Here is a 23,941-nt window from a genome sequence, read left to right on the forward strand (position 1 = left end):
AATATATGTGTTAAGAGATTCATTAAAAAAGACAATAGACCAGCATTGATTATTTTTTTTATTTTAATTTACAATAATAAATATATTTAATCTGAGGCAAGGTTAGTCTCTCAATAGACTTGGATTGATGTGCATCAATAGGCCTACATTCAAAATATTTAGTGAAATATCATATTAATCGTATTACAATGTATAACATTTGTGCACTAGTAGAAATACAGATATGTTTTTAGATTGATCCCACAGATAAAAACAATTGAATATAGCCCTATAGTACCGACAGGTACATACTGCCCTGCTAAACATTATGTACTAGTTGGATCATGTACAGACATGATAGGAAATATAATATATATCATGACAACAGCAGTAGTTTCAGCGTTCTCCACACAATATCTACTGTAATCCCAGTTATTAAGACATTCAGTACAATTTGATCCTCCCAAGTTCCCACAATCACTATTAAAATAAGAACCAGGCTCCCCTATCAACGTAGCTCCACTGTCATCACTGGCAGAGCCAAGCCAGACACAGATTCTAATTAACCCAGTGTAATCACACTAATTGCATTAAAACAAATGCCTAATCAAGACCCTGAACATCTGTTTATCAATCAACTGGTCAGCATAATGAGAGCCTTGACAGAAGAAGGAGGAGGAGGAGGAGGAGGAGGAGGGGGTGGACACAGATGTCTGCTTGGGGAAGCAGATCTGTGATGTGAATATCATCTGCGTAGGAGCCACTTCAGAGTTATGTTCATTCAGGACGTGCAATGGAAAGTCTTTTCAAACATTTTTTAACGGATAATAATATCAAACAAAAATCTATATCGAGCATTGATGATCAACTATTGTAAATAGTATTAACATATGTATCTACTACTATAGATTGGATAAATGATTAATGTTGTCCGAAATATGTGATGTTTGACAGGAGATAGGAAATATTTGCAAACAAATAAATAACAAGATTCGTGTATCACTGTAACTCAATGCTAATTGGAAATGCATACTCATTCCTTCAGACTTCAGAGATAAGAGCAGAACACTTAAAATGACCTACATTGTACAACACACTGATTTTACAAGTTGTCTGTCAATAGGGGGAGAAAGAGAGAGAGATGGAGAAAGGGGGGAGATCAAAATAGGTACAGTAGAACAAGCACTTCTATGTTCAAGTATGCTTTGTTCAAGAATGCTCAATCCAATTGTCATCAATAACAATTTCAATAAATACAAAGCCCCTTTGTATAGCAATACGTTACACCGTGCCGATATCTTGTGCAGTAGCATAGCACATTGGAATTGTACGTTTCAAGATGAGAACATTTTGCGATATAAGATTCATAAATAGACAGTATTCTTATCTGAAGGTTCTATAGAACTAGAATCTGCCAGAGATTCATTTTGAGTCAGTGCTTGTCTGTGGTCCCGTCTCCTGGCTAGGTGTTGTGTCAGTTTGTGCTCCCTTGTTCAAACTAGCCTCCACCTCCTTTGTTCGTGCTTGGTCGTCCTGCTTAACGGTGGGTGTTTGTCTCCTCTTTGGGGCTTGGGTTCTCTGGTTTGGGTCCTTCTGTGTCTAGTTTGGGCCCTGTCTGGTCCACTTTTGGCCCTGTCTGGTCCACTTTGGGCCCTAGTTTCTCCACTTCAGGCTCTGTAGTCGTATCCTGTTTTGGAGTAAACATCCATGCGAGGGCGGCGTTAGCCGTGCCGTCCCCACTCTGACGTGAGAAACACAGGAAGGTGGCCCAGACGAAGGCACAGCACCCTGTGAAGGTGGTTCGCATGTACAGAGGCACCATGGAAAAGTTCAGGAACTAGGAGAGAGGGGAAGGAAGAGATGAGGGGAGAGGAGGAAGAGTGGGAGGTAGGTGAGAGAGCAAAGTCTTGTTCATTGTACATTTGTAAATGTTCATGGGATAGAGTAAATATATCATGAAACCATAATGATTGACATTGTTCAAGTTAGTAGTACTGGGTGGACAGGATGTGCGTTGTTCAAGGCTTTCATATACACTAAGATATGATTATACAAAGACAGTAATTTACCTGCATGAATGGCCAGAACATGAGTCCAGTCTGCAAGAGAAAAGCGTAGCAATCATTACAAGATCAGACTTTGTCCATGTTTTTAGACTTTGGGCTGTTTTTAGACATCCCAAAGGCACTGCATCGCGTCACTACAGATCCAGGTTTGATCCCTGGCTGTGTCGCAGCTGGCTGTGACCGGGAGACCTATGAGGCAGTGCACTATTGGCCCAGCGTCGTCCGGGTTAGGGAAGTCCTTGTCCCATCGCGCTCTAGCGACTCCTTGTGGTGGGCCGGGTGAATGCACGCTGTCTTCGGTCGCCAGCTGTACAGTGTTTCCTCCAACACAGTGGTGCGGCTGGCTTCCGGGTTAAGCGAGCATTGTGTCAAGAAGCAGTGCGGCTTGGAGGGGTCGTGTTTCTCCAGTCTATTTTAAAGGCACTGGGAATGACATTTGGGAAACAATAATAATGCACGGACCCATTGTAATTAACGGGTGTTGTTTTGCAACGCAACATCCCCTATCTGAAACCACATGCTTTATTCTGCACAGAGCAATAACTATTATAACAGGCCAAAACGTTACTTTGCAATGAATGATGCTCACCTTTGTCTTTTGTCCATTCCGTTTCCGATACAGAGCCATAGCTCTTCAATGAGCGCTCGGTAGTCCATATGGGAGTTGCAGCGATGGGACAAGACTGTAACTACCAATTGGATATCACAAAATTTGGGCGAAAAAGGGGTGAAAAGTACCTCCCCTCCCCCCCAAAAAAGAATGAAAAAAAAGAAGGGGGGCTGATTATATGTGATAAAGTGAAAATCTAACACGCAAATATAGAAAATGCATTGTAGGCTACAGTCAAAGATGGCGGAAACAATTTTTGGAGAGTTTGTGCAGGATTCTTTTGTTGCATGGTTTAGATATGTTTCTGCTTATAATTTTCGACATTTTGGTAGACTATTTGTTAGTCAACTTCTCTATAATTAGATACATTCAGCTTCTCTTCTGTCATTATATGTTGCCCTAGAAGACTAAATAAATCCTTGCTCACCAGAATGTCATAAATCAATAGAATGAATGCTTCAATCTAGTTGACATCGGTAAAGTTTTCTCTGTCATCTTCTTTCACGGAGCAAAGATGTTTAGGGACCGGGGAGAAAGCGCAATAACTCAACAAAAAAACTAAATGGGAAAGATTTTCTGTGCGAAATGTCCAAATGGTATCAGTTTGACTGGTTGTAAGGAAATAGAAAGCTGTGAAAACAACCCAACATGTTTCTGATAAGATTTCAGTTAGGCTTGCATATTTTATGTGGTTGAAATACTAAGATTTTATGATGCTGATAAAGATACCACCTCTACAGATGATATCTAACTGAGCATTCTCATTCTCTCAAGATGCTGAAAAAAATAAATCATATTTCTCGACTCCTGTTCCCAAGTCAACATTTTGCCTACATTTGATGTATTATTTACCTGCAAGAAAATATTATTCTGCAGTAGTTAATACTAAGGCTATGTGAGAGGTTATCAGTGGTGTAAAGTACTTAAATAAAAATACTTGAAAGTAGTACTTATGTAGTTTTTTGGGGCATCTGTACTTTACATATTTTTGACTACTTTCACTTTTACTTCACTACATTCCTACAGAAAATAATGTACTTTTTCTCCATAAATTTTCCTCGACACTCAAAAGTACTCATTACATTTTGAATGCTTAGCAGGACAGGAAAATTGTCAAATTCACGCACTTATCAACAGAACATCCCTGGTCATCCCTACTGCCTCTGATCCGGCTGACTCACTAAACACACATGCTTCGTTTGTAAATTATGTTGGAATGTGCCTCTGGCTATCTGTAAATAAATAAAAAATTAGAAAATGGTGCTATCTGGTTTGCTTAATAAAAGGAATTTGAAAGGATTTATACTTTTATTTTGATACTTAAGTAATTACATTTACTTTGATACTTAAGTATATTCTAAACCAAATACTTTTACTCAAGTAGATTTTTACTCAAGTATGAAAACGGGGTACTTTTTCAACCACTGGAGGTTATAGACCTACAGTCAGTGTCCAGATTCTTTTTTTAACCTTTATTTAACCAGACAAGTCAGTTGAGAACAAACTCTTATTTTCAATGATGGCCAACCTTTCAGTTACTAGTCCAACGCTCTAACTACTAGGCTACCTGCTGCCCCGATTTCAGCTTCCATTTAACCCATCTGAACAGTAGGCTATAGTTCCCTTGAACTTCCCTATTTAAAGTCCCCGTCTTGTGACTATCGAATTTGTATAGCGCCTCACAATCATCACGCATAACATAGCAGGCACTGCGGGTTATGAGTCAACCTGCGCATGACACACCAGGGTATTTCCTAACCAACTCACTGACCTGACCAGTAAAATAGGACCCTATAACGGCAGGCATGATTGGAATTTCTCTTCAGACTATAGACTCACCTTATATGTATTCAGGAACTTCTCCCTCCAGTCCTGGAAAATGTCCTCTTTGCCCTCCAAGAAACTCACCCCTAAGGGAGAACACAGCTCAGTGTGTTTGGTCTCATATCTATTAGCCTACATTTAGAGACAACAATTGACTTGAATGGCTACTTTATTTAGTTGAAACCAACATTAGTAGGTTTTAAATATCAGATATGTCATATATGGAGCTCACATCTGTTCAAGTCTTTCACGTGACCTCAGTTAGGCCTACATACAGACAGACAGAATGAACTTTGCGAATAGATTACCAATTAGAATGAACAGTTTAAGGTCCAATTGTTACATATTCACAGAAAGGGCCTAGAACACGTGCTGGAAGTGAACAATTAACTGTCAAGAATATATCACATAGGCTAGCTATGCGGAATTGTTTGTCAATCATCAAATCAAATCAAATGTATTTATATAGCCCTTCTTACATCAGCTGATATCTCAAAGTGCTGTACAGAAACCCAGCCTAAAACCCCAAACAGCAAGCAATGCCGGTGTAGAAGCACGGAGTGTTCTCGATCGTTCTGACTAACCTGTGTAGAATACACTAGTGGCCAGAGGAGCGGCTGTGGTCTGGTCCAAGAAAAGTTTACGCACAACCATCCTGACCGAATTCCCGGGAAATCTGCGCTCCAAAAAACGCATCCAGAAGAAGTTAAAGTTGCCATGGAAACTGAAAGCGACCACTGCCACATTGCGTGTGTGCCTCCAGTCCATTTTGTCATTCCGCGAGAACAACTGGTGAACGAAATCCCCACCGGCAAACAGGCAACCGTAGAGTGTTACGTTGGTAAGCCACGGAAACCTTTTGACGTGTTTTATGAATGCCTTTCTCATGTTGTCGACATCAAAATACAGAACCTTGAATAGAATATGACAAATGGAACGAGGTCGATATCAAGCAGTAGGTGGATGGGGTCTTCGCCGTCTTCTGTCTGAAAAGCCCATTTGGTATCATCTCTCACTCACACATAGGCATTTCGAATGTAACATACATTTCAATTCAATTCTATTTTGACAAAATATCAACGAATTCCACTAAATAAGCCTAGGCTAAATTAATGTAAAGCAAGAGCATAATACTGGTGAAACCAGCAGAGGGGTTTCGTGCGTAAAATCCGAAACGTCAAGTGACACCATAGCGCCGTACTGAATTATGCATAAAATGGGAACGCCCCCCGTGACGTAAAATCAGAGCAGAAGACGCCATATTCAGGTGGAGCTTATTGGCCACTGTATTACAGTCCAGTACACAGATCTCAAGCAGACGATCATTTAAAGATGATATCTTTATTATACAATGAACCTTTATAATATAATTAGATTTTTATCTTAAATGTAAAAAAATGCACAAAGCCCATAATGTGCACTGTGCAAAGCCAACTGAGTTTTTCAATGCTATACAACACCAGTCTCCACTGTAAAATGTGCAGAATAAAAATATAGACAACAGGAACTTCAGGATTAAATAGTTACAAAAAACGGAAATATTCTGCATAAATGTGACTTTTTGCTAATCTTTACTTTCGTCTCCTTCTGTTCCTGAAACAGTCTTTCAAACTCAGCTTTCAGCTCGTACTGCTTACGCACACCACTGTCCACCTCTGCTTTCAGCTCATATTGTTTTTGCATGTCCACCTCTGCTTTCAGCTCATTTAGTTCCTGGTTCTGTTTAGGTCTGCTTTCAGCTCATGTAGTTCCTGGCTCTGTTTAGAACCAGTTCCTCTTTTAGCCTCTTAAACGTGTCTTCTGCATCTTCAGTCACTTAAAATGGGAAAAAACACAGACAACATACATGAATACAGAAACTACTCTATTAATATAAATTAAGTTTATAATGGTACAGCCAGAATAGGACTGGCAACCCTCTGAGCCTGGTTTTCTGCCCACTGTGCTTCTGCTTCTGCATTGCTTGCTCTTTGGGGTTTTAGACTGGGCATCTGTAAAGCACCGTGTGACTACTGCTGATGTAAAAAGGACTTTATAAAGGAATAAAATATAAATCATTTGATTGATTGATTGATTGATTGCAATACTCATCCATCATTATTGGACTGTTTCAACAGAACAACATTTGTATGCAGAGCTCAGGGAGTTGCCCCAAGCCACATTAGTTTGGGATTTATTGTAACGTTACCTCTGTATTTAGCTAGTGTCATTAATTCATATGCACATTTGGGGGGAGCAACCCGTAGCTTCCCCGTCTCTTCAATCCAGGTTTCCATGTTGACCCCCCACTATGACCCCCAGACTCAGCCATGTTTTGACCCCCCACTATGACCCAGCTATGTTTCGACCCCACACTATGAACCCTAGACCAAGCTATGTTTCGACCCCCCACTATGACCCCTAGACTCAGCTATGTTTCGACCCCCCACTATGACCCCCAGACTCAGCCATGTTTCAATCTAATTTCACCCCCTTTATATCTTCTTACCAGTGGTTGCTGTTTATGGCCTGCTGTCGGCCTTTTCCTTGCGTGCCATGTTTCTTTGTTTTGTCCTCATTGTCCTCATTGTCCTCAGTGCCCTACGATCCTGTGCTCGAGATTGGCACCTGCACGGACCGAAAGGTGAAAATATTTATTTTGGATTATCATACAGGTTTGAGCATGAATTGGAATAATAGTATGACCAACAGAAGTTCAAGATCAAGAATGATGTTGCAGTGCAATGTGAGGAGCAAGCTGCACATGTGTTCTGCTACATTTTAGGTTAGAGTATATTTTCTTTAAAAAAAAATCTGATGATGTATATAATTTTTTTAAACATATTGTCAGATGAGAAAAAAGAAGGAACCCGCACAATGCTCTTGCTAGTATCACTACTCTTTAATAAGCTTTACATAACGACCTCACGGCCTTCCTCAGAGCTTTTGTGAGTTTTTTTTATTAGCACCCTTATGTAGACATAGCTCCACCCGCATTGCATAGAATGGGGTTGGAGTCGATGGAAAATAAGTGTTACCAAATATAACAATGTGCATTTCATAAGTATTCGAATAAAGGGTGTACATATAACATATTAAACATGTCTGTAACATATTGTGTGAGCAAATGTGTTAATTTAAACAATCATAATATGAAAACATTTAATTTAGAGAAAACATTCAAACAAAGACACAGGCTTTTTTAAACCTTTATTTATACAGGTTTTTTCTCATTGAGATAATACCTTTTTTCCAAGAGAGACCTGGTCCAATAGCAGCAGGGGGAACAATGTTTCAGACAAAACAATTTACATACACTAACAGAACATTAAACAAAACTATAAACACACATACAGTACAACAATTACATATTACATTAAAAACACAAACATCTTGACTTCTATATTAGGATTTGTGTTTTTTTTTTATATCAGAAATACCAAAAAGAAAAAACATTTATAGCTCAATAAATCATATTAAAGATGAATTAAATATAGAATAGAATGTCCAGTGCAAAAATCTCCTGGTTAGCTGGGTACCAGGGTGAGGTGCACTGTGATAAGGTGGGTTTAGTGAGCGCCTGAGTGCAGACTTTTGAGTGAACAAATACAGTATGGGAAAACTGTGGGTCAACAGAGGAAATTCTGTGGTGATACATATTTGAAATAAAGTACAATATGAAAACAGAACCGTTTTGAAATCATCCTTACAATGTATCACCTTTCGTTTTTATTGCAAAAGAGTATATGTATATGGCATCTCACATTTGTTTATTTAATTCACTGAAATATATGCATTCATGCTCAAGCCTACTGTGCTCTATGTTAAATGTGTCTCTGTGGAATCCTTGAACAGTGATCATTTAAAAAGCTGAGAAGAATATGATTTATGTCTTCCGAAGTTCTCAAGTCTGCTACCATCCTTCTCTTCTGCGGCTGTCAGAGTAAAATCCAGAGCAAACTGCCCTTTCGTTTGAGTAAATTCCCTTGCTGTTTGTACATAAAGATTCTACTACTGATATATATCTACAGCTACTGGAAAACATGACTACACCAGATAATAGTATAGTAATAGTATAGTAGGACTCAGATCAACACAGTCCATCAGGTCGCAAAGGGTGCAGACATTCACCCCCACACAATAATAAAAACCTCTCAACAACAACCATCAGTTACAGAGAGACAAAGAGAGAGAGAGAGGGCGAGAGAAGGAGAGAGGGCGAGAGAGAAAGTGCATCTAACAAACCAAAATTGTTTCTCTGAAAAGTCCCAGAACATTTGTTAGGTTGTGGCAAATGTTATCATAACACAAAAACTGTCCAGTTGTGCTGATGATTATACAATGTTTGTATAAAACATTCGCCTGATGTTGCAAGAATGTTCCCAGAACGTTGCGCTTACATTTTGTTGCAGCAGTATGTTCTAAAAACATTGCTGGTACATTGTGTTATTACATTACCAGGAAACATAACGAGAATGTTTGGGGAATGGTGGTTGTTACAGATGTGGTGCGTTTTTGTGAATGTTAGGAGAACGTCCTAATTTTGTATAAAAACCCTTTCTTATGTTCTGGGTATGTTCCCGGGTTTGCTGGGCAGTCTGTCCTGTCTCTTCATTGGGGTCAGCCAGTCAAGTCAGGTGAGCCATGAGAGTGGCAGTCCATACAGCACAGTCCATACACTACACACTGTAGCAATAGAATAGCGTTGACATTCAAAAAAGTGTCACTGATCCTTATCAAATCCTTTAGATTTTGTAGAATCTGCTCCCTCTTCTCTCTGGCTTTCATTTTCCTCGGCTTTGACTGTGATGGAAATATCCCTTGCTGCTGTGGCAGCTCCACGGACAGCATAACTCACAAGAACAGACAAAATAATGCCTATAGGAATCCCAATACATGCGCCAAGTGTTCCATGTTGTGCACCTGCAACCGCTCCCATGAGTGCCCCCACTACAGCTGTCATAATCACTATTAGTGGTTTGACGTAGTGGCCCACCACAGACAAGGCCTATTCCCTATATCCTTGCTTGACGGCCTGTAGGTCCACCTTCTGATGGTCAGCCATTACCGACCTGTCCTGCTTCTCTGTGCTTACTTCAAAGAACAAACACACACACAGAGACAGTTCATGAATCAGATCACCGTTACAGATGTAGGATCTTAATTTGAGCCAGTTTGCTACAGCAGGAAAATAAACCTGCAGCAATAGGAAATGTGAATTATTATGTGGATTATTTTTTAAAGGACAGTTCTGTAGTGGTTGATACATTTTTTGTTAGGGCAAATCTAGTCTGAAATGTCAAAGTGGAAATGACTAACTTTAGAAGCAATTTTAAACTTATCATACTTACTACTGGGGGGGAAGTAGTTGACTGCTACTTGTCCTCTTCATCAACCTTTCTTTAGGCTTCTCTTCTTCTCTATACTTCTTCAGCTCTTCTTCCTTTTCTTTCAACTCTGTTTTGTATTTCTGTTTCAGTCTGTCCTCTCTGTCTTCATACATCCTTCTCAGCTCGGTCACTTCTCTTGGCATTGTAGTCTCCATCAGTTCATAGTATACTTGGGGATTAAGAATTCTTCACAGTTTTCTGCTACCATGGGGTCTATCTTTTTCAGGAGCTCAGAAATCTTTGAAGGAGAATTCCCACACTCAAGGAGATGGTGTCTGTCTCCACATTTCGCTAGAAAACTTTTTGCTCTGTCGATCATCTGATTCTGTTGAATGGATGTGCATTTCTCCTCAGCCTCACTGACAAACAACACCACGGTAAACTTCCATGCCCTTACTGACAATAGCTCCATGTGATACCGAATCGCCTTTCTTTCTGCGGAGGAGAGAGGGTCGCCCATGGGCACCACCAGAAGAAGAGCATGGGGTCCTGGAGGACATAGGGTCACACTATTCTTAATTTCTTGTTTGAGGTGTGTGGACGTGTACTTCACAGTGTCCCAGCCCGGGGTGTCCACCACGCAGTGGCGGTTCTAGACCATTTCAACTGGGGGGGGGGGGCCAAGCTGGGGCTAGTTGTACTGTTAGAGGGGCCAGTTACATTAGACGTTATTGTTGTCATATCGTTTTCTTCACTGCATTAGCAGGCAAAAGACCATGTTCATAATCATCATCGTTGCCACTGTCTAATAACGGATGTAAAAAAAAGAACGATAACACATTTTTGCTATGTCAAAATTATTTCATACTCCACATTTAGGGGGGCCACAAGGGGGTCCAAAATTGTTGTCACATGGGGCACTGGATCTCTGCCCAGGATGGTTTTGGCTACTGTACTCTTCCCAGCTCCTACTCTCCCAAGCAGCAGGAGTCTAAGATCTGACTGGGGAGGAGGACCCCCTGCATCAGAGGGTAATAATCAGGCACAAGCTTAGCACACAGTCTAACTAACACAATGTGTTTCAAACACACGCTGTGTAAAGGAAGGAATTATCAAAAAGTAATAACATGTCCAAATGTAGGCTAAACATTAAGGAACGCTGAACTGGAATTTACTTACCATAAACATTTGTGGAGCGTTCACTCGCCATTGCACAGGTGAGTAACTTTGTTTTAATGTCGTCACTCATAGGTTTCCTCTCACATGCTGTTCTTTAGCTGTCTTGCATTGAAACACATATTAACGCAGGTTAAATTATGGTGCAGGTTGAATTAGGTCACCATGGTTTATACACTTAAAGTGTCCCATACCATTCACAACAATACACAATCTATAGAATATTACTATGCCTCTGTCATCGTCATTAACATCATCCATGTTATAGACTAGGTTAGAATGAGTTACAGAATGAATAGACAGTGATATGACTTCATCTTTCATAAACACACTATGTACGTCGTAACAAGGAAGTGAAGGAACCAGTAACACAGGAATCCCAGGTGATAGAGATGACATTCGATAGTGATTACACATGCATTTTAAATCGACTGTCCCTCGTAAAATAATTATGTTTAACTTACATTTATATTATTTTGATAATTCTCCGTTTCCAATAGCTAACAGTACGACATGGGCAGAAGCAGACAGACGTGCACGTTAACACTTCCTGAAAACTTAAGAGGTGGTTTATGAGCATACAGTGTATGCTCTCTCAAATGACACGATAGACTTCAGTCTAGTAGCATAGAGTAGGCCTGTACATAAAAGTCACATGCAACACTATAACTGTGTAAAATAAATGTAAGGACAAAAAAAGCAATTTAAAACTAAATGAAAGTGATGTTATCCATCTATGTTTCGATGTCTATCCCTGTTGGCCTATCCATCCATCTGTCTATATATTTGTGTGTATCATACTGTACTGGAGTTAGTGAAACGTGAGGTTTCACTCACTTTTTCAGGAAGGCTTTCTCACGTGATTGACAGTGATGTAGTTTGGCAGTATGCCTTGCTCCTGATGAGTCAGGAACTCTCTGATGAGCTTTCTCTGTAAGACAGGCCATCATTAGCTCTGGAACCAGTGAGCAGAGCTAACAGGCAATTCATTTGAACACATGGATGTCGCTGGCTACTGTAGAGCACAGCATTAATTCAATACTAATCAAGGTAACACTACCCAAGAAGACCCTTGGATGGATGTAGAATCGTTCATATTTGCTCCAAAGTGTAACCAGGAGACCAGTAAAAACACAAGCTTTCTCTACAGAAAACTAAACTAAAACGGCAATAACTGGGCTGAAAACTGCTAGGTCACAAATAAGACCTATACATCAAGAAATACAAGCAACACAAGCGGTGTGAATAGCAGTCAATGTAAAACGTATTTGAAATTCAAAATTAGAGTCCAGTAATTCACGCAATAATCGACATTGACTCGTTTGTATTATGACATCACCACTAGATGGCGCGCGTTGACAATAAATAAAATAAATTCACTGCTGAAGGACAGCGTTGTATTCATCTCTTTCCGTCACAGTAGGCTATCCATCCTGTGTGACAGAAATAGAAAAACGCTGCAAAATGTTAAATCTTATCAAAAATCAAACCTAAAAAAAACACATTGGTTGGAAACATCAAGTTTATTCAATTTTCGTCCAATAGCTTCGTTTCATACTAATGAAAACAAGTTGATTACGAAACCTAAGTGAATTAATTGTATACAGATAGCCTATTTAATAATCAATAATTCATAATCAATTGCAAAACAAACTGTCGTAAGCCTACATAAAACAGATGTTAAAATAAATTCTCTCTTGAATGTAGGCCAACCCCAAATAGCTTACATGTTCGTGATTAACAGTGATCAAATAAACTATTTGCACGAACATTTACACGCTGTAACCACAGGATAAGGCACCTGCCTCCACAAACACTTTCTGCCTGCAACACCTGTCCCCACCACCACAGTCTCCCTGTCGATCCCGGCCATCCCTCTTAACCCATCCCCGCCTCTCTCTTCGCTGCTCCAGCAGTGCCAGGCCAGTATCTTTATCTGTGTGGTTTGGGCCTGCCGGCATGCCATCCCGCTAGGGAAAGAGCAACTCCGCGAGCCACCAGATTTTTCGCAGTCGGTGTGGCGTAACCAGCGGGGCCAGAACACTGGAGCTAACTGTACCCACTGGTAGCGCATTCCACAGGTGGCCGAGCGGACCAGCCAGTCACGCAGAGTGCTGGCAACGTCTGCAGGAAGTTCACTCAAGTCCAAATCCTCTGCGTCGTTTTGTAGTTTTCGTTGGTAGCGCGCTGCACCCTCTGTCAGCTCTGGAGACGCGCCGAAGTTGAACCCCTCGTTGGTGGTGTAGTTTGGTAAGGCGGGAGGAGCGGGCGGGTCACCACGAGACGCAGTTTGACCAGCAGACGCATCGGTGTCGACCCTTGCTTCGGCTGGGCGTTCTATGGACATCCAGAACGGATCGAAAGACGAGCCCAAAATGCGCAGGAGCCGGTTGTGCCGCAGGTGTTTGGGTTTCGGCGCGTAATGGTAATCCCCCTCATTCATCGAGAGTGAATATGGCCGAATCGGCTGCGAGGAAGATACGAAACTACTTGATCTGGTCCGTAGAAAGGATACATCATCGAAATCCGTGTCCTTTTGGCCCACAGGGGTTTCACTGCGCACCTGCTCCTGGTTGGGAATCATTGAAGTTGCGCGGGTGAGAAAGACAACCAGATATGTCCAGCACAGTAAAACGCTCCTTAACCAATTTATCAATACATTCATTTTCCAAAGAATGGATGTCTAAAGTGAAGTCAATCACAGTTGTAATAGGCTTAGGGCATTGAATCAATAGGTACAAAGGACTGTCCCACTTCACTGGCTCCTCTCCACTAGCTCCGGCAAGTCTAATGTGGTTTTTCCGTCTTCCTCTCATAATACATGGTTGTTTTGTAGTCTTCATGAACCCATACAGTCAGTGTATCAGTGCACACATCCTTGAACAAGGACACAACAATACACAAATAGAGCTGATGTCAATAAAGTAGGAGCAGGGAGGAGTCTCTCTTATCACCTGAACAGGGATTTTATCGGCTATGGCTGGAACAGGCAATACTGTCCACACTGTCTCTCTCTCTCTTGTATGATCGCTCAGCCAAAGACCTAGTGTTGAAACACCATAGGCAGGAAAGGAGAGAACGCTAGAGTGGCGATGGTTTGCAGTGGTGAGAAGCGTGAAGGAAAGGTGTGAGTTGTTGACCTTCATTTTATCACAATGGCCTTACAGTACTGGAAACAGTTGATAATTCCTCATACCATCCCATGTATGTAGCTACAGTAGGCTACTAGGAACAGGTGGGAAACCCTGTGGCCAGGGGAGTGTCATGCGAGGTCATAATCACACAAGTTCCTGATACGTCACAAACATAACTAGTATCTGCAACGTGTGGATCACCCTGAGTCTGAGAGACTGAAACATAACAAGCTGGCAGCCCAGACCAAATATGTTTGTCAGGACAAGAGCCCCTTTCATTTACGGTTACTGGAATCACCTCTTCATGGTCAAAGCCACACAATAGCACAACAACATAACATATCAAGACTGAGGTTTCACTATAATAAATAATAATACTGTACTATTGTTTTCAAATATCAATTTATTTTATTTTCATTAATAATACTAGGCTTATATATACACACACACACAGTTCACAGTGCAGTACATGAACTATCAAACTTCAGGAATTAGAATTAACTGAATCTCCATTAAAAAGGTTGTTATTGTTTTCTGCATTAATTCAACTGGTCTCAGCATTCAGGAAATCTACATAGCACAGATTGTAAATATACACTAAGTGTACAAAACATTAAGAACACCTGCTCTTTCCCTGACAGACTGACCAGGTGAAAGCTATGATCCCTTATTGAGGTCACTTGTTAAATCCACTTCAAATCAGGGTAGATGAAGGGGAGGAGACAGGTTAAATAAGGGTTTTTAAGCCTTGAGACAATTGAGATATGGATTGTGTATGTGTGCCATTCATAGAGTGAATGGGCAAGACAAAACATTTAAGTGCATTTGAATGGGCTATGGTAGTAGGTACCAGGCGCATCGGTTTCAGTGTGTCAAGAAGTGCAACACTGTTGGGTTTTTCACACTCAACAGTTTCCTGTGTGTATCAATGGTCCACCAGCCAAAGGACACCATCCAACTTGACACAACTGTGGGAAGCATTGGAGTCAACATGGGCCAGCATCCCTGTTGAACGCTTTCGACACCTTGTAGAGTCCATGCCCAGACAAATTGACACTGTTCAGGGGGGATCAATATTAGGAAGGTGTTCTTAATATTTTGTACCCTCAGTGTATAGGCTTTGAATGATGTGATACCCGAGTGGGGGCTCCCGAGTGGCGCAGCGGTCTAAGGCACTGCATCTCAGCCCTCGAGGCGTCATTAGACACCCTGGTTTGAATCCAGACTGTATCACAACCGGCTGTGATTGGGAGTCCCAATTAGGCCGGTGTAGGCCGTCATTGAAAATAAGAATTTGTTCTTAACTGACTTGCCTAATTAAATAAAGATTCAATAACATTTTTTTAAATACCACCACGCAGTGTGTGTGTAACCAAGCACGCATACTCAGGTGATATATATATATATAAGTGGTATAGTATATATATATATATATATATATATATATACACACACACACATACACCTTGGTAAGGTAAAGTAAAGTGCCACCACAGCATAACCGATTGTCATCATGTCATAGACTTTAACTACAGCAACAGCACAAAGTGAAGACTGAAAAAGATCTTCATTTCAAAGTAGAAACACTATGATTAAAAAGGTAGCAAGGCACTGTGCGTGTTCATCCTATGTGTTGGCTAGAACTATGTGTCCACCTGTGAGTCCACCTCTGCTGTGCGTGCGCCGTTCTCTCAGAGTGAGAAAAGCTGGTCATGGGAGCTCTCCTGTTGCCGGGCGGATTGTGGCGGGGGCCTGGACGAGACGGGGGGCAGGCTGCGTGTTGAGGGAATGTGGTCGGCCACCTTCGCCCTTTCCTCCAGAAACTTGTCAAACTCTGAGAGGGAGGGACAGAGAGAGAGTTAATGGTGTGGGTATTGTGCAACACTGATTTCTACTGGCACAGGCTGAAATAGGATCTTGGCAATGATGATGGTTAAAAAGGGAAGGAAAAAAAAAGACTTACCCTCACAGGGCAGCCCTTCCCTGTCCCCAGCCTCTGGTTGCTGTAACATGAAACAAGTTCACGTAGCAACTCATGGCAACCCATTCATGTTTGTTGAAACGTCAAGAAAACACACCACATTAAAAAGTCACCGTCTTACCGTTTCTGTGTCCGCAGACAGCAATCTGTCAATGTCTTCCAGGGTGGAGTTCTTAGGGCTAGGCTTAGACGAAGGAATCTGAGGGGGAGGGAGAGAAACAGAACAAAGAAGAAGAAAGGTAGAAAGGAAACAGAGGGATGTTTGAGTCTTAGTAGAATGGCACAAGGCAGATGTTTGTAGTGGGGTCTAGTCCTCAGGGCCTCACTGTGTGAATGCATGTTTTCATTCAAACCCATTTCTGCATCATCGCTAATAGAGTAGCTCCTTAACTGTTATTTAACTGGGACTGTGTGTTGGACACTGGCTCATTGCTGTTGTTTGCATCGAAACAGTCGCTTCCGGAAAGTTACACCCTTATTGCTGACAATAACAGTATGATTCAGAATGTAAATCAACAGTAAATTGAAGGCCTTTAAGTCAGTATTTTTAGACCAAAATATATGTAATCCTACCCTGTGATTTCCGTAGGATATGTTATGTTGACCGTAGATAATGAATGAGAAACATTACCGCTCCAGTGACCTGTAACCTGGTGTCCAGGGCTCCAGCCAGTCCTTCCACTGCTCCTGGGTCCTCGTACCGCATACTGGACACACACAAGACTACATCAGTGGAGGCTGCTGAGGGGAGGACGGCTTATAATAATGGCTGGAACGGCGCAAATGGAATGGCATCAAACACGTGGAAACCATGTGTTTGATGTATTTGTTACCATTCCACTGATTCCGCTCCAGTCATTACCACAAGCCCGTTCTCCCCAATTAAGGTGCCACCAACCTCCTGTGGACTACATACCATAATATGTATAACAGTTGCCTTTGGTGTACATTTCTTCGGTGTGTTTCGATATTTGTATACTGATAGAACACCCAACAGCACTACAGTGAAGGTGTCTCACCTCTTCCTCTGATCGGCCAGAGAGCTGCCCCTGGTCTGGGCAAACATGTCAAACTCATCCTCCTCTGGTGCACCTGACACACAGAGACAGGCTGTGAGACAGAAACCAACATCACCTTCTCTTATTCAATGACCACGGCCTCAGAGTAGGAGTGCTGATCTAGGGTCTGTTTTGCCTTTTAGATCATAATGAATACCATTATATGGACAGGGAGGATCTGATCCTGGATCAGCACTCTTACTCTTGATATATTTGGAATACGGGCTCTGGTTTTTGTGTAGATGCTTTTTGTCAATGTTTTTTCATACTTTGGTAATGTTAAAGAGAGATTAAAAAAATGGAGTCCGACAGGCCTTGCGTTTTAATGCAAAACAGATGCTACTCACTGTGGTTGGCTGCCTGCCTCTGATCGGAGGGAGCGCTGAATGCGGGTTGGCTGGCGGCCGCAGAGGTGGTTGCTGGTTGGCTGAGGGACTGGGGCACAGGGCTGAGGTCAATGAGGTTGGCCCTGGCAGGAGTCTGCTATAGGGCAGAGGGAGAGGATACATTGGGTCGTGTTCAGCATGGTGCAGCGTATTGAACGTTGCAATTAAAGAGAGCTGAAATGACTGCTTACTGTACACGTCAGTGAGGCATGTCTGAACATTGTGCCCTACTGAACTAGATGTAAAACACAAAAACAAAAAGGTGAAAGATGACTGTACCTGCTCTGTAGCTGTTCTCTGGGCCTTATTGAGTCTGTCAAACCTAAACAACATGGGAGAAAAAGAGAAAGTACAGACTTCAGAACATGGACACTCTGTACTGTGTAATACATGTGCCTCATTTTCAATGTCTTTCTGACTGCAAGTAGCCGAGTATGTATGTGTGTGTGTGTGTGTGTGTGTCAGACCTAGTTTCAAATAATATTTAGGGTATTTCAATTATTTTCAAAGATATTTGGAAGTAAGTACCTGGATATTTGAAAAGACAAGTAGTTGAATATTGGAATGTACAGCATTTGGAAATACACTTAGACAGTATTGGCATGCATTTGAAAATACTCATATACAGTAGTTCTCTGACTCAAATACAATCCCATGCATTTAACACATGTATTTGAAAATAGTATTCGAAATAAGTATTTGAAAATACTTCCAAGAGAAGTAGTTGATTCGAGCCACATTATTTCAAAATACTCAAATACACAGAACATAAGTAACCCAAGTCTGGTGTGTGTGTGTGTGCGCACGCGTATTTGTGTGTGTGTCCCCGCCTTACCTGTCGTAGCGGATGAAGGCATTGTTTAAGTCATCGTTGACGACCAGCAGCTCCTCTATGAGGCCCTCGTCCACCAGCCTGGGGATCAGCTCCACCACACGGCTCTGCATCTCCCTACACACCTGGTACAACTGCTGCTCACACAAACAGAGGGGGTTAGAGGGAGAAGAAGAGAGAAAAAGACAGTGCGGCAGATGGGGGGGGGGGGCGGTCAGAGAACATCCAGGATTCACTCCCTGATAACACTGAATTGGAATATATGACAGAGGCGCATTTGAATACATGAAAGCAATAACCAGGGAAAGAGACCGCAAGAAGAAACAGAGCGAGAGAAAGAGAGGGAGTAGAGAGGCAGGAGAGGAAGAAAGACACGCAGACCGACCTGCAGTAGCTCCGAGTCCTCCTGCTGGCTCTGTCCAGGCGTCAACTGGTTCAACATCTCAGTCATCACAGTCAGGTTCCCCCTGACCAGAGCCAGGTCAACTCTCAGCTTCTGGGCCTGAAAGTTCATCAACAGTAGCATCCTTAGGCTCTTTGTCAATGCTTTCTCAAATGAGGCTTTGGGGAAAGACATGAGGAGAGGAGGCAAAGAATCATAGAGGCTACGGAGTTGTCATGGATGGCCTTACCTCTTTAACCACGATGGTACATACAGAAGTTTCCCCTAGGCACTTTTTCCAACAGTTTGAAGAGATAAGTCAAAAGTGGTCTTAAACAGAACCAACACTTTAAACACAGGTAACCAATGTTTAACTGTAGCTAGTATTTACTCTTTACTCACACCGTGTGTACATGAGTATTACCACAATATCAAAAGGGTAATGCGTTTATGATCTATTCAGTACCTGTTCAGGTGAGATGGAGATGGGTCCGTCGCTGAGTTGTGGGGGCACGGCAGCCAATGCAGCCTGGGTAGGGGATGAGGCAGCAGGGGCAGCAGGGCCACGGGGAGTCTGACCCTGAGGTGGTGGAGCTGGCACTGTAACAGAGGAGTGGTTCTCTGGAATGCTCTAGGAAACAACAGAAAGAGAGCCACGTAATAATAGAGCCAGTTAGCACATGATCTGATCCAAAACAGCAGATGTGTGGCTCATGCCGAAATGCAAACATCATGCTCCAACCAACTGAGCTATCGGAACCTCAACATAGTAAAGAGTATGTTTTGTGGGAAGGCGGTGTGTGTGTGTAAGATAAATAGTGGTCTATCCAGAGATAAGACATGGAAGGTCAAAGTTCACCATAGAATTACATAACAAATCACCAGTAAATTATAGGATCTCTATGAGCCTTACCCTGAGGGGGGTGTGGATGGGGGAGAGGGCGTCCAGGTCGGTCATAGGGAACTCCAGGCCCCGCCTCCTCAGATCCTCGTACACACAGACCACACCTCCCAGAGAGGGAGAGCTACGGAACGCGTCGGCCCACGCCTGAGAGACAGAGAGAGAAACAGAGAGATAGAGACAGAGATAGATAGAAAGACAGACAGACAGAGAGGCAGGGAGATAGAGGGAGAGTGGAAAAGAGTTTGAGAGGGGAGGAGAAAAAGAAGATACTTTATGAATGAACAGAGAAAACGTGCATTTGTCTACCATAAAGCTCTGAGTTTGTAATGAATGTTGTCATTCCAACCAATTTCTCCATCATCTTTAATTGATCAATGACTTTACATTATGTATGAATGACCATAGACGATTGACGTGATAATTAAATCACTGCATTAACCCCATCATAGCCTATAACAAGGGACTCTACAGTCTTGCAATAGTGGGATAATGTCCAAGCTAAATCAACAGTCAATAAACAGCGGAGTGGTACAGTGCCTGTATATGATCCAAATGGATCGTCAGAAATGGTCCCCTATTCACCAGAGCCCAAACGTGGTGCACTATATACGTAGGGAAAAGGATGCCATTTCACACTCTACCTGTGAGATGCAACCCACCTGTATGAGGCTCAGCACCCGGTCGTGCAGGGTGGTGGGAGGGTTGTTCTTGGGCAGGATGGCTCGGACCAGAACCCCCTCCACAAAGTCCTGGGACGCCACTAGAACATGGAACCGGTGGCCACAGTTCTTTACACATGCCTCCAGAACCTAAAGATAGATACAGGAGGAACGACTGAGAACACACACTGAGCAGTATGTGCTGTATATAACCCCATTTAGTTCAGTCACTCCCTGAAGTCACTCAGTTCCCGTTTTCTTCAAACCCCAGTGAGAGACCCAGATGATTCAACATTCCCCATCAAGAGAACTCCAAAAATAACACTCACTGTCAAAGCCAACATGATCTCCCTGAAGCTCTTATTACCAACAATCCTCTTCTTTATGGCTTTGACTGCATCTTTGGGTCTAGGGAGGAAAACCACACATGCGCACTTCCAGCATCAACTCCCAGAAAGACTGTATTTATTGTCATCATATTATCAGTATGGCTAACTGTTTGACATCGAAAATGACGCAGTACAAAACAGTCATCAATATAAACACCATAGAAAACAAAATGGCCTGTGTGACTCCATCCATAGTTACCCTTCGTCTGTCTCGTTGATGATGTCACATATCTCCATGTTAAGGGCCCAGTCCTCTGAATGCAGCGCGGCGCTGGTGGCTCGTTCTGTCAACATCAACAGGAGATATTATCCCCTTATTATGACTGTCTGAGACGACAAACAATATGATATTATTCTCTTATTATGACTGTCTGAGACGACAAAAAATATGAATATTATACTCTTATTATGACTGTCTGAGACAACAAAGAACATGGATGATTAATCATGCCTACTGTATGCAGATAGACACACAACATGGATGATTATGCAGATAGGCAGACAACAAAGTCACATTTTATACCCCAATACAGCTCGGTATCAAGATAACACATAGAATACCACCTAGCCTATTAGCGACCGTAAACATAGGCCTATTGTAAAATCTATTCAGCAGGCATTGACCTACATGTAATTGTTAAACAATTGCTGGTTGATTTTAATTGAATAATGATTCAGTTTAAAGTATTTACAATCCAGCAAATGATCTAAACTCAGCTAAATGGCATTTATTGAGGAATGTTTGTTCCCATTTCATCCTCTTCGTACTCCACTCTGTGGCCTCTTGAGTTGGTCCTTATAATTCTCTGCTAATCTCCCTCTCAATCTCTCACCCACACCTTCCCCCACTCACTTCAATTCAAGGGGCTTTATTGGCATGGGAAACACATGTTAAAGTTGCCAAAGCAAGTCACTCTCTCTCTCCCCCTATTTCATGTGACTGTCAACTGCTTCTGTTCGCATTCCCTCCGGGGTAGTCTATGCATATATGCCATGTGAGAGAGAGGGCGAAGTGGATGAAGTAAGAGGAGTGTGTGTGTGTGTGATGTCAGGAACATAAGGTCAGCAAGGATGTCAACACTTTCACGAGACTGGACAGTAGACATAACTTTCCATAGCTCATCTCCATCAAAACACCTGTGACATAAAAACATGATCTGCATTTGACATAGACAGTTTGTTGATATCAATGACATAATCTGTTTATGTATGCCATAAAGGCCCTTCAAGACATGATGTGGAAGTTGACCAACTTTGACTGCAATAATGCTATGTCAGTTAAGAAACCAGATATCTAGGATTTAAATTCTTTGGGCATAAATTGTGAAATGTTCATTGGTTTGGCTGATAATAATTTCAGTCTTGAAATGGAGCCTAGTTTAAACGGTTTGTGAGCCAAGGTTTTGAATAAGGAACTAATCAACAACTACTATGCCCCTAAACCCACCCATTGGCATCAGTGATTCGTCAATATTGCTGTCCTGTCACCATAGATTACGAATCACATGAGCGATAAGAGTAATTTAGACTGCTTCTAGTATTTTATTGGTTTGAGAACACATCTTTCGAGGCAGATATCGACCATAAGTTCACATTAACGTTCGTATATAGTACTTAGCAAATAAAAGTAGCTGAAATTCCTATTTTTCTGTCTGAACCTCTATAACAAAACAGCCCTGTAACTTTAACAAAATGTATTAAACGTTTGAACAGAAATAAATACCTAGCTGGATAGATACAATTTGCAAGTTTCTAAAGTTTAGTTGCGATGTCATTCAACGTTGCAGAGCGAGCGACGCATAATTAGCTTGATGGCTCCGCTTTGAACAACTTTCTGCAATATTTCTCCCGACTTACCAATTCGTTGTCCAACAGGAGAAGAGAAGGGGCTTCCTATGAGAAACTCCATATTTTCCACGAAGTCGTAATTCCAAAACGGTACTTTTTTCACTCCCAATTCCCCGTTATTTCCCCGTTCGTAAGTAGACCTGTATGACGCTAGACACAATAAGGATTAGCCACAATAGTGGATTTTAGTGGCCTTCAAAATAAAGGTTCCCCCTGGAAAGTAATGTAAACGGATACAAACAGTGTAATCATGCCATATTTGGACTAGATAATGCTAAACAAGGTTATAATGTTGTTACATAATTTAAAATGAAGTGAAATAATGCATTATTTGTGTCAATAAACATATATATATTTAAGTCCCGCTGTGGCTGTATTCGACCACATCATTGCCTTTGGTGAATACTAATATGCACTGTACAGCCTAAACTAGAGATTGTGCTCCCTTGAAATGGGGTATCAGCCTACTCAGTGACACCCACAGAAAGCAACTTTGCTCTTATTAGGGAACTTTAACTGTGGGAAATCAGCTCACTATACAGCCTATTGAACATTCATATTGGACTGTGCAAGAGCTAAGACACAAATATTTGTGTAAAGTCCACACATTTGTGTTCGGTGAGTGTCAGTGAGTTGGCTGATACCCCATTTCATGGGTGCACAATCCATAGGTTACGCTGTACAGTGTAATATGAATGTCCAATATGCACAATAGACTCACAGATCACTGCACCTGTACATAGCCCATCTGTAAACAGCCCATCTATCTACCTACCTCATCCCCATACTGTATTTATTTATTTATCTTGCTCCTTTGCACCCCAGTATCTCTACTTGCACATTCATCTTCTGCACATCTACCATTCCAGTGTTTATTGCTATATTGTAATTACTTCGCCACCATGGCCTATTTATTGCCTTAACTCCCTTATCCTACCTCATTTGCACTCACTGTATATAGACTTTTTGTTTTCTTTTGTTCTACTGTATTATTGACTGTATGTTTGTTTATTCCATGTGTAACTCTGTGTTGTTGTATGTGTCGAACTGCTTTGCTTTATCTTGGCCAGGTCGCAGTTGCAAATGAGAACTTGTTCTCAACTAGCCTACCTGGTTAAATAAAGGTGAAATAAAAATAAATGAAAAAAGACTGACTGGAAAGGTGATTTCCCTCAGTCAAGTCCTGCAATAAGAGCAAAGATGTGAATATTTGTGTAAACTCTACACAGTTGTGTTCTGTGAGTGTCACTGAGCAGGCTGATACCCCATTTCATGGTCCCAATATCCATATGTTAGGCTGTACAGTGCATGTAAGTATGCCACCAGTGCTATTCTAAAGTCTAATACATACACAGTGTGATTTCAACTGAATTTAACTTTTTGGTGTGAAATTAACTAATTATT

General features: G+C 41.7%; 3 protein-coding genes and 1 long non-coding RNA gene across 7 annotated transcripts; all 4 read right to left on the reverse strand.

Annotated features, from left to right (window-relative positions):
* Nucleotides 1-44: 44 nt before the first annotated feature.
* On the reverse strand, nucleotides 45-5,660 carry LOC106589036 (mpv17-like protein). 2 transcript variants are annotated; one of them, XM_014178687.3, is made up of 4 exons: nucleotides 5,064-5,660; nucleotides 4,495-4,565; nucleotides 2,049-2,078; nucleotides 45-1,816 (listed from the first exon to the last, which is right to left on the reverse strand). In XM_014178687.3, the coding sequence occupies exons 1-4, from the start codon at nucleotides 5,365-5,367 to the stop codon at nucleotides 1,517-1,519; spliced, it is 705 nt and encodes a 234-aa protein (XP_014034162.3). In that variant the 5' UTR covers nucleotides 5,368-5,660; the 3' UTR covers nucleotides 45-1,516. The 2 variants fall into 2 exon arrangements, with proteins under 2 accessions (XP_014034162.3, XP_082821966.1); XM_082965840.1 differs by lacking the exons at nucleotides 4,495-4,565; nucleotides 5,064-5,660 and adding an exon at nucleotides 2,635-4,468.
* Nucleotides 5,661-7,653: 1,993 nt separating this feature from the next.
* On the reverse strand, nucleotides 7,654-11,540 carry LOC106589059 (uncharacterized). The gene is made up of 3 exons (XR_014381650.1): nucleotides 10,968-11,540; nucleotides 9,810-10,807; nucleotides 7,654-9,552 (listed from the first exon to the last, which is right to left on the reverse strand). It is a non-coding gene; the product is annotated as an uncharacterized LOC106589059 (long non-coding RNA).
* Nucleotides 11,541-12,720: 1,180 nt separating this feature from the next.
* On the reverse strand, nucleotides 12,721-13,407 carry LOC106588948 (noggin-2-like). Its single transcript, XM_014178530.3, has one exon. The coding sequence runs from the start codon at nucleotides 13,405-13,407 to the stop codon at nucleotides 12,721-12,723; it is 687 nt and encodes a 228-aa protein (XP_014034005.2).
* A 1,886-nt stretch (nucleotides 13,408-15,293) lies between these two features.
* LOC106589018 (target of Myb1 membrane trafficking protein) lies at nucleotides 15,294-22,702 on the reverse strand. 3 transcript variants are annotated; one of them, XM_014178665.3, is made up of 15 exons: nucleotides 22,547-22,702; nucleotides 20,889-20,973; nucleotides 20,630-20,708; nucleotides 20,301-20,450; nucleotides 19,651-19,785; nucleotides 19,204-19,368; nucleotides 18,741-18,857; nucleotides 18,359-18,492; nucleotides 17,803-17,845; nucleotides 17,485-17,617; nucleotides 17,099-17,171; nucleotides 16,711-16,786; nucleotides 16,201-16,278; nucleotides 16,062-16,101; nucleotides 15,294-15,932 (listed from the first exon to the last, which is right to left on the reverse strand). In XM_014178665.3, exons 1-15 carry the CDS (start codon nucleotides 22,596-22,598, stop codon nucleotides 15,790-15,792), a joined length of 1,503 nt encoding a protein of 500 aa, XP_014034140.1. In that variant the 5' UTR covers nucleotides 22,599-22,702; the 3' UTR covers nucleotides 15,294-15,789. The 3 variants fall into 3 exon arrangements, with proteins under 3 accessions (XP_014034140.1, XP_014034132.1, XP_014034148.1); XM_014178657.3 differs by having other exon boundaries at nucleotides 17,485-17,620; XM_014178673.3 differs by having other exon boundaries at nucleotides 17,485-17,620; nucleotides 20,889-21,016; nucleotides 22,547-22,682.
* Nucleotides 22,703-23,941: the final 1,239 nt, after the last annotated feature.

The sequence above is a fragment of the Salmo salar genome, chromosome 02, assembly GCF_965601325.2.
Source record: "Salmo salar chromosome 02, fSalSal1, whole genome shotgun sequence".
In the NCBI taxonomy this organism is placed as follows: Eukaryota; Metazoa; Chordata; class Actinopteri; order Salmoniformes; family Salmonidae; genus Salmo; species Salmo salar.